This window comes from Limulus polyphemus, unplaced genomic scaffold (assembly GCF_000517525.1).
Source record: "Limulus polyphemus unplaced genomic scaffold, Limulus_polyphemus-2.1.2 Scaffold173, whole genome shotgun sequence".
In the NCBI taxonomy this organism is placed as follows: Eukaryota; Metazoa; Arthropoda; class Merostomata; order Xiphosura; family Limulidae; genus Limulus; species Limulus polyphemus.
This window is the reverse complement of record NW_013665783.1, coordinates 210,448-220,758: the sequence shown is the minus strand read 5'-3', so window position 1 is coordinate 220,758 and position 10,311 is coordinate 210,448. Positions and strand designations below refer to the sequence as shown.

Genomic DNA, 10,311 nt, shown 5'->3' with positions numbered 1-10,311 from the left:
ATTATCACTGACCTATTGCGGGATCTGTCAATTGAAAAAAAACGTTTGTTTAAAATTTCGCGCAAAACTACACAAGGGCTATTTGTGCATACTGTTCGCCCGGTATGGCCATGTGGTTAGGGCTTTCGACTCGCAATCTGCGGGTCGCGGGTTCGAGTCCCCGTCACACCAAACATGCTTGCCCTTTCAGCCGTGGGGGCGTTATAATGTGACGGTCAATCCTACATTCGTTGGTAAAAGAGTAGCCCAAAAGTTGGCGGTGGGTGGTGATGACTAGCTGCTTTCCCTCTAGTCTTACACTCCTAAATTAGGGACGGCTAGCGCAGATAGCCCTCGTGTAGCTTTGCGCGAAATTCATAGGAAACCAACCCCATCAGCAATTCACGTGATAACAGCAACAGTCGACATATAAATCGCGTTAGAATATCATGTATCAATTTACATCTTGAAATATACGTACTTAAATGATGTATTAGGTTTCATTATGGCGTTTATATTTTGTTGCGGCTGCTGCTGAAAACAAAGTTTGTTTGTTTGTTTTGAATTTCGTGCAAAGCTACACGAGGGCTATCTGCGCTGTAAGACTAGAGGGAAGGCAGCTAGTTATCACCACCCATCGCCAACTCTTGGGCTACTCTTTAACCAATGAATAGTGGGATTATAACACCCCCACGGCTTAAAGGGCGAGCATGTTTGGTGGGACGAGGATTCGAACCCGTGACTCGCAGACTGCGAATCGAGCGCCCTAATCATTTGGCCATGCCGGGCCAGGGTTAACATATATATTATAAATATTTTCTTATAGCGAAAATACGTATTATAATTAGGTTGGTGAGAAAATTTTACATCGTATTTTCTCCAACTTCTCCATTTTGAAATATGCTGTATCTAGGCCTAACCTACTAATGCTTTATGTCATCATAAGAAATATACCTTCTGTAATTAATATCCCGATTTTACAATGCCACATTGTGGGTATTACTGATTTAAGTTCGTTGTTGTTAAGCACAAAGCCACAACACAATGGGCTATCTGTGTTCTGCCCACCACAGGTATCGAAACTCGAATTTTAGTGTCGTAAGCCTGCATATTTATTGGTGGGGTTTTATCGCTTTAATAATATCAAGTTGTCGTTCGTACTTTTCAATAATACTCAAACTATATATTCTGTATTTTAAATAAATTATAAAACAATACTGAAAGAGCACGGTAACACTGACAACGCTTCTGTTTAAAACAATACTGAAAGAGCACGGTAACACTGACAACGCTTCTGTTTAAAACAATACAGAAAGAGCACAGTAACACTGACAACGCTTCTGTTTAAAACAATACTGAAAGAGCACAGTAACACTGACAACGCTTCTGTTTAAAACAATACTGAAAGAGCACAGTAACACCGGCAACGCTTCTGTTTAAAACAATACTGAAAGAGCACAGTAACACTGACAATGCTTCTGTTTAAAACAATACTGAAAGAGCACATTAACACCGGCAACGCTTCTGTTGCCATAAATTTGGGGTTGTGTCCCATTTTAACTTGCTACTATTAATAGAGAGAATTAAATAGTTTATTGTTAAAATGTTTCTTGTGTAAATTTACACACATACGTATATATATTTTTACCATTTGTTTTACGTTCGATTTGTAGAAAAGTCATCTCTTCGATTTTTTATATTATCTTAATATAAGGTCATAACTTGATAGCTTTGTACGCAGACTTTGTTGTTAAACACATAGGGATATCTGTGCTGTGCCTACCACTGGTATCGAAACCTGGATTTTAGCGTTATAAGTCTTCAGACTGAGGAATATGCAAATACATCACATCAGCTGACATTTTAAAGAATAGGGTTGAACGAAAGAAGGTTTAACATTTATTTGGATTTTTATTCGTATTATAGATTGCATAAATAAATACATAAAACAAGATGCTCCTTCTGTGCTGATTCACTAGTATTTTCAATTTACTTTTTTTTTGTTGTTGTTGTTGTTTTTCACACTAATACTACGAAATAAGCACAAAACACCAAAGTACTATACACTCAAAACAAAATCTCTAGTTTCGTTCTAAAGGAAACGAGGGATCATTTGTTGTATTAATATTTTTCTTCAAAATAAAACCAGTTTGTCGATACGAAACTGTAACCTAGGACAGCTATCGCTTGTTCATAAATGTTTTATTCAGTATGAGCAGAGAAGTTTCCTTTTACAATCCACGTTTTCGCAAAGTGTCGAAAACCCACATGATAAACTGAATAGTTGAATAGTCTCAAGTACACTTTCGATGTGAAAGAGTGGGATGATGTTACTAAATATATAAGCTAAATCCGCACCTAAAGACAGATAAAGCTCACTTGGATAACAATTTCTGTTATCGATCTATAAACTAGACTGATGAGAGCAGGTGGGGTTCGGAACTACGGTACCTGGCTGGTCGTGGCATCTTTGTTTTAGCATAAATCTACACATTGTGCCATCCACCGTAGGGAATCGAATCCCAGATTTTAGCGTTCTAAGTCCTTAAACTTACTGCAGACCTACCGGGAAACATCATGGTATGTTATTCATTGCCTAGGTAAAAGTGTATCATAATGCAAAAGTTACAATCACACTGACTTTCAGCTTGAAGTCCCACCAAATATGCTCGCCCTTTCAGCCGTGGGGGCGTTATAATGTAACGGTCAATCCCACTATTCGTTGGTAAAAGGGTAGCCCAAGAGTTGGCGGTGGGTGGTGATGACTAGCTGCTTTCCCTCTAGTCTTACACTCCTAAATTAGGGACGGCTAGCGCAGATAGCCCTCGTGTAGTTTTGCGCGAAATTCAAAACAAACAAACAATACAGCTTAAAACTCAAACATAGGTTGAGAAACTAGGTTGAGATGAAGCCTCCCTAGGTACACACTTGTTGGGGGAGAGTTAATACGTGTAAATAATTTTAATAGGGTCAGACACTACATGTCCACGTTTTACCCTTTATATTTGAGGAATTGCTACATCTGAACATTGTAAACGCCACATTTTCTGAGGGTCATAGCTCCTGATCTACTTAGAATTACCATGTTCGGGTCTCGCACGCACTTTACCCCCTCGGGTACCTTTTGCTTTCCCTGCTTGTGGCAAAAGAAACACGTTAATAAAGAAATGATCGGTTTTAGATACTCAACCACTTCATTGTAATTCTAGATGAAATAGCTTCAACGTTCGTCCCCCTATCCCGGTGGGACAGAGGTAAGTCTACGGTCTTACAACGCCAGAATCCGAAGTTCAATTCCCCGCTGTGGATGGAGCAGATTACCCACTGTGTGCTTTGCTGTAAGAACAAACAAACAAATTACAACGTTAAAAATGCCCTACCCCAACAGCTAAGCGGTAAACATGTGGACTTATAACGGTAAAAATCGGGTTTCGATACCCGCGGTTGGCATAGCAAGATAGCCTATTGTGTAGCTTTGTGCTTGAAAGCAAACAAACGTTCAACCTAGATATGTACACGTCTTTTCATTCCTTATTTGACAATATGTTTTAAAGTATCATTGGTTTATACAAATACTATATAATTCTCATGTGAACTTGCCTTCAACAACAGAGGTAATTCAATGTGCCAATAAATAGTCACCACTGGTAGCGATGCTGTAGCACTTATTATAGTAGTGGTGGAAGTTATGTATTCGGTTGCTATTATCGTATTAATAACATGTTATTGAAACCAGTAAGTGCGCAGCATACTTGTATATGAAGTCAGAGTATACTGCCACACACCCGGTTTCCGAACACTTGACTACTTGTTTATAATAAACAAACATACAGCCTTGAAGTTACACTTTAAGCAACGATTGTGAGTATAAATACGAAGAAAGTTAGGCCTATCTGTTATTTACTCCTTGAAAGCCGGGCCGGGCATTGCCTGGTCGTTAAAGCGCTCGACTCGCAATTTGAGGGTTCGAATCGCTGTCACCGAATATGCTCACCCTTTCAGCTGTAGAGGTGTTATAATGTGATGGTCAATCCCACTATTTCTTGGCAAAGGAGTATCCCAAGAGTTGGCGGTGGGTGGTGATGACTAACTGTCTTCCCTCTTGTCTATCACTGCTAAATTAAGGACAGAAGTACAGATTTGTTTGGATTGTTTTGGATTTCGCGCACAGCTAAACGAGGGCTATCTAATTTAGGCCGTCCCTAATTACACACTACCAAAATTTTACAAGTGTCTCTTTAAGGGACACAAACCCGGATTTGAAAGCAGCTTCTGGAATAATGTATCATATATTATATTAGCAGAGAAGATTATAATGAAAATCTGACTTTTTGTTACGGGCTATGGAGACGAGAAGCAATACGATTATAAGCCTGTAGCGAACTCTATAGAAGTATAAGAAAAGAACATAATTAATTCATCAGGACATCGCAAAAGTAATTGGAACTTGGTGGTTGAGTTTTAGGCAGAAAAGAACTGGACATTTCTACGGAGATAACAAAGAGGAATCAGGGTTTTAGCAGAGACAGATTTTCCGCAGAAAAAGTTGGGTGACTTGACGGAGAAAGTATTACTGGTATTTTATATTTTAACAGCATGAATGAATCAAGTTTTGGCGGTGACGGCTTCTATAGTTATTTATGTTTGAACAGCATAAATGAATCAAGTTTTGGCAGTGACGACTTCTATAGTTATTTATGTTTTAACATTATATATGAATCAAGTTTTGACAGTGACGACTTCGCTAGTTATTTATGTTTTAACATTTTATATGAATCAAGTTTTGACAGTGACGACTTCGCTAGTTATTTATGTTTTAACATTATATATGAATCAAGTTTTGGCAGTGACGACTTCTATAGTTATTTATGTTTGAACAGCAGCATAAGTGAATCAAGTTTTGGCGGTGACGACTTTACTAATTTGTTATTTTTCATGCTGACAATCAGTTTTTTTACTTTCTAAAAAAAAGCGAACAAAAATTATTATGAAACGTTCAGTTAGTTAAGTATCACGTGGTATAATTAGTTCTTATGATGCGACGCTGGAATTCGCTTTTATAATGAATCATACATAGGTTTAGATATCTATGATTCATGACGCCTCTCGGATTTTTCCTTAACCAATCTCTTATAGTTTGTTTGTTTGTTTTTTTGTTATGAATTTCGCGTAAAGCTACACGAGGGCTATCTGCGCTAGCCGTCCCTAATTTAGCAGTGTAAGACTAGAGGGAAGGCAGCTAGTCATCACCACCCACCGCCAACTCTTGGGCTACTCTTTTACCAACGAATAGTGGGATTGACCGTCACATTATAACGCCCCCACGGCTGAAAGGGCGAGCATGTTTGGTGTGACAGGGATTCGAACCCGCGACCCTCAGATTGCGAGTCGAGTGCCTTAACCACCTGGCCATCTCTTATACAGATACCGACTGCTTTATAATAAATAGGCATTTTCCTAAAATGCATAAATATTTTGTGTTTAACTTATTCTGGACATGCTGTTGAAGTATGAAGTATACATCTAGTATTGTATATACCTGCGTCCTCCGTCAGACAGTCATATAGTAAAAAATCAAACTGAATACATTTTACTTATATTTAAATATGTTTTGCACATTTTGATTACTAAAAAAAAAGAGTCGATAAATAAAGTATATGAAATATAAATAAAGTAAATATTTTTCTCTTTATAGTTTTTTGATATTGTTTTTTAAAGTTACTTTTTAGAGTATTTTTAACTTAAAAAATAAAATCAAGCTCATTTTAAAGCCCCTACTGGCTTAGCTGTATTTATTTGGAGTAAAACGCTAAAAAATCGGGTTTCGATACCCGTGGTCGACACAGCACAGATATCCAGCCCATTGTGTAGCTTTGTATTTAACTAGAAACAAACTAATTTTAAATTTTATTTCTTTGTTTGCTGTTAAGAAAAAAACTTACACCATGGGCTATCTGAGCTGTGCCCATCACGGGTATCGAAACCCAGTTCTTTTGTCTTATAAGCCTTCAGACTTGCCCCTAAGCAGCAGGGAGGCTTTAATTTTTTTTAACTTGTTGTGTAAAAAAAGTTAAATTTCCAGGATATCGAATGTTTCTACCATTCTTATATAAAATGTATGAAAAAAAGCAACGGCTTTATAGTAATGAGAAAAGTAAACAACAGTTATCGACAACAAAACGAGCTTTCATTGTCACACAGTTTTTGTTTGGTCACGAAATATTTGGTTATATTTGTTTAATGACAAAGAATGACGTCCGTGCACTGCAACACGTTGAAAAGATATTGTAATATTAATCATTATTTAAAAAAAAATTGTGTTTTGCGCCTGTGGTTAATATTCCCTGAAATGCTTCCTATGATCCAAGGAGAAGAACGAGCCATTATCAAATGTACACATCGCAATGTTCATAATATAAGTACTTTAACTAATAAAAACAGCCTAAAAAATTTAGCTTTGTGTATTATAATAAAATACTAAACTTTATCTGTGATTCGAAGATAAATGAAGCGGAATTGGCCAATAACAGTGAAATAACTAACAAGAGACTAGTGATATCATGTTCTCGAGAGATTTGATAGGCTGTTATTCGCAAAGCATGATGGGAACCATGACTGTGTCAGTCTGATGTGCGAAACAACAGTACGAACCGCTACAGGCGGAACTACAGTACATATTTTTTTTTCTTAGGTACTGGTGGTGTTTATCAAATCGGTCAAAATTCGTGTCAAAAACAAAGCACCGCTTTCCATCTCCAAAATGGATCACAACGAATCGGACTTGGAAGGAAGTACGGTAGGTGGAATCACTGGTTATTGATTTGTTTTGAAGCAGGATATTATAGAACTTTAACCGATATTATTCATTTCCCTGCCGCTGTACCAGTGTTTACACGGGGCGCCCGACCCTTAGCTTCTGAGGTAGCGTAGTTCTGTCATGCCAAATGGTTAAATGTATAGGTTGGATTAAGGGACGCGCGTGTCCGAGTCATGTGTCATTTTGTATTTAACTTTGTAAAAATATTTAATATGTAGGTAAGATTGGTGAGTACAAAGGTATAGGTACTAGAGCTCCCACCCAGTCAACTAGATGTGGTTAATTTAATTTTTTAACTGAGTACACTTGGTAATATCAAGAGTAGTAACAGATCATCGAGCGCCAGTCCTCTACTCTAGGAAATAGGGATGAGTTGTCTTACAACCCGTGAAATTGAATTCTTTCAAACTACATTTTGATCCTACGTAAACGAAGAAGTAATACTAATCTTAAAACACTAAAGCTGATGTTAAATAAATTAAAAATTAGTTGTTAAACGTGCCTTATGAAACTAAATTCAACTTGCTGCTGTCAGGCCATCAGACTTTATCTATCTATGCATTGTTCATGGTAAGTTTCCAAGGGTTGTAACACACTCCTTAGTCAGTAGTCCGGTAGGGTCAACATACGATTTCCTCACTCATAGTTTACTATGAAGAGCCATCGTGAAATGTGATTACGTCAAATGATAGTAATTATTAAGAACTTAACGAAAACTAACTACACAGGTTCGAATTAAAATTATTCAAAGTAACGTAGACGCTAGTGAAAACAATCCTGTATAACACGCCGACTATAAAATACTATTTAATAGCTTAAATCAATACCCGAGAAAACTAGAACCAATAATGATTTCAATTAATGAATTTTAATAATTAGTTGGGTTTCCCCAAAATTAATATCTTTTTTTTTGGACAGGTTGTGACTCCCACAACTTCTCGTAAGGTTCCGCCCCCCCCCCCCCCCAAGTAGAACAGCGGCAAGTCTGCGGACTTGAAACGCATGAAATTGGGTTTCGATACCCATGGTGGGCACAGCACAGATAGCCCATTGTGTAGTTTTTTACATAACTACAAATAAACAAACTCACGAGGTCCGGACAACTTAAGTTATATAAGTCAGTCCTAAACTCACACAATAAGTTAACTGAGCATATCAATTTTTTCTCCTTTTTTATATATAAAGAACTATTATAATTTAAAGAATTAGTATTATGGACAGTAAGATATAATAAAAGTTTGTACGAAAAATGGAACTAAAACGCGTATGTGTGGCTTGTGGAAAGACCATTCCTGCTTCTGTCATTGGTGTAGCTAGAAATATTTCTAGTGGAGCATCGCATTTTAAATTTTCCAAATACTAGGTATATTAAATATGCATCGTTAAACATTTTAAAACAACAATCATATACATACTATTAACATGTTTCCTGCTGATCTGAGGGGACTCTTTTTTTTTTTTTAACCAAGACATAAATTTCAGATTTTGTTTTTTTCACCACAACTTGCCAAGGGGGAGTTAACCCCCTGAACCCCCTATAGTTACGCTACAGAAGCTTTCCGTTGACTGTTGCGTTTCGTATTTGTTTTTTTTTAACATGTATATTTTGTGTAATGAATGTTTGGAGTTTGAAGATGTGTAGTATCTTATTCTACATGAATAAATATACAGACTTATATTTGAGCAATCCACAGATTTCCTAGAAAAAATACTTTTTTGTGTTCCGTTTTCGAGATTATGTATAAAGTTTAAACTATTTAATTTAAGGAAAACGGTTTAGAATTAGAACACGTTCAAATGATGGTTAGAACATCTGGGAGTTGAACAGAAATGTATTAGGTTTGACTATTTTATACTCTTGAAAAAGTAGTGAATCGTAAGGATTTCTAAAACCTTTGAAAATTGAACTTGTAAAAAAAAAAGATAATATTTAGGGGTAAGCTTTCCTAATGTTGATATTGATTAAGTGTGGGATTTTCGTTTAATATATTAGCATTACTCGAATACGTTGTTAAAATCGATCTTGGTAAAAATACATAAAGAAACCCTTGGTCCAGCAGCGTTTAAAAATATCTGAGAAAAAAAAAATGCAAAATAAAAAAGTAAGTATCTCGCGGCCATAACTTGTTGATTGTAGCAGCGAAATCTTGTCAAAGCCGTGTGCTGTAAATCAGTAGGATTGTAGATTATCAAACTTTACTAATACACACGTATATACGTAGCATCAGTTCTGTAGCAGCACAGTTGTTAAGTAGTTTATACTAGGAAGTGTAGATATGTATAAGATGTACGCAATAAAATGACACAAGGTGATCAATACCAGAAAGAACTGTATTTAGAAAAATTGCGAAATGTGCTACTAAGGCAACTGGAAATAGTGTTTATATTTGTTGTTGTTTTTTAGCGCATAGTCACATAATGGGCTATCTGTACTCTGTTCGTCGCAGGGGATCGAACCTCCGATTTTAGTGCTGTAACTCCACAAACTTAACTCTGACCCATCGAGGACGTTGTGTGTATGTGTATGTGAAATGTATGTATACATACACATACACACAACATTTATATGTTACGTGTATTTAAACAAACCTAATGCAAATACAATTCTAATATTGTTTAAAGTAATTTCTTGCTGATTATTCTACACTTACGTTATATCATTTTTCGAAATATAAATAATTTGAACACTCGTTTAAAATAAATAATAACAATTTCTTGAAATTTATTCTGTTTTTAATAACTATTCCACAAACAATATACTCAGAAAAAAACACTGTAAAATATTACATTTTTGTCCATATATGCACACGGACACTTAGTGTTAGATACGTGTACATTTAACGCGTTTATTTTACACAATTCTAAAATTTATATTTTAATAAACTGAGTAAATTGGCATGCATACATACCGTGTATGGATTAACATTTTCAATGACAGAATTTACACTGTATTTACATGATGAGTCATTTATTGTAGAAAGATGTTTAACAGCTCAATGATTTCCTTTTTAAAAAAAGTCACGTGAGATTTGTTATCCTAAAGCTTTTGTAGCGTTAACAATCGAAGCGGCTATCTTCGTACTTACAAGTACGTGACAATCGGCGGCTACTTAGACTATGGTATTGTTATTGGCTTCAACAGCGTTGCTGACGTTGCGACAGAGAGAAGTAGCATACGGTTGGTTGGTAAATAATACTACATCAAGGACTTAATATTAGAAATGCAAATTGGCAAGAAAACGTGAGAAGTGGCCCTATTTCCTGCACCAGAGAAGACACTTCTGATATCTACCTTGCTATAGCTAAATTAAAGAGTGCCTTAATAGTTGTTATTTGAGTGTTTGAGATTTCACCAAAGGCTGGTGATATGTTGGCCTGGAAGTAAGTTATCGTGATTTTATTTCATGTTAGGTAAAGATAATTTTAACTGGAAATGTTTGGATTAAGTGATTTAAAACCAGTTGAACCTAAAGGCATCGATCAAAACGTTGTTAGCATTTGACTATTTGATCTTT

The 10,311-nt window shown here is 36.2% G+C and overlaps 1 protein-coding gene across 3 annotated transcripts in view; it reads left to right on the top strand.

Annotated features, from left to right (window-relative positions):
* Positions 1-6,645: 6,645 nt before the first annotated feature.
* The window catches only part of LOC106478017 (AT-rich interactive domain-containing protein 3C-like), a 103,011-nt gene continuing 99,345 nt past the window's right edge, over positions 6,646-10,311 (top strand). Inside the window, exon 1 of one of the 3 annotated variants that reach the window (XM_022381539.1) lies at positions 6,646-6,775. In XM_022381539.1, the coding sequence (XP_022237247.1) occupies positions 6,740-6,775 (36 nt within the window). In that variant the 5' untranslated portion in view covers positions 6,646-6,739. Of the gene's footprint in view, positions 6,776-9,988; positions 10,178-10,311 lie in introns of those variants that run through there. The other 2 variants (XM_022381540.1, XM_022381541.1) reach the window with 2 other exon arrangements.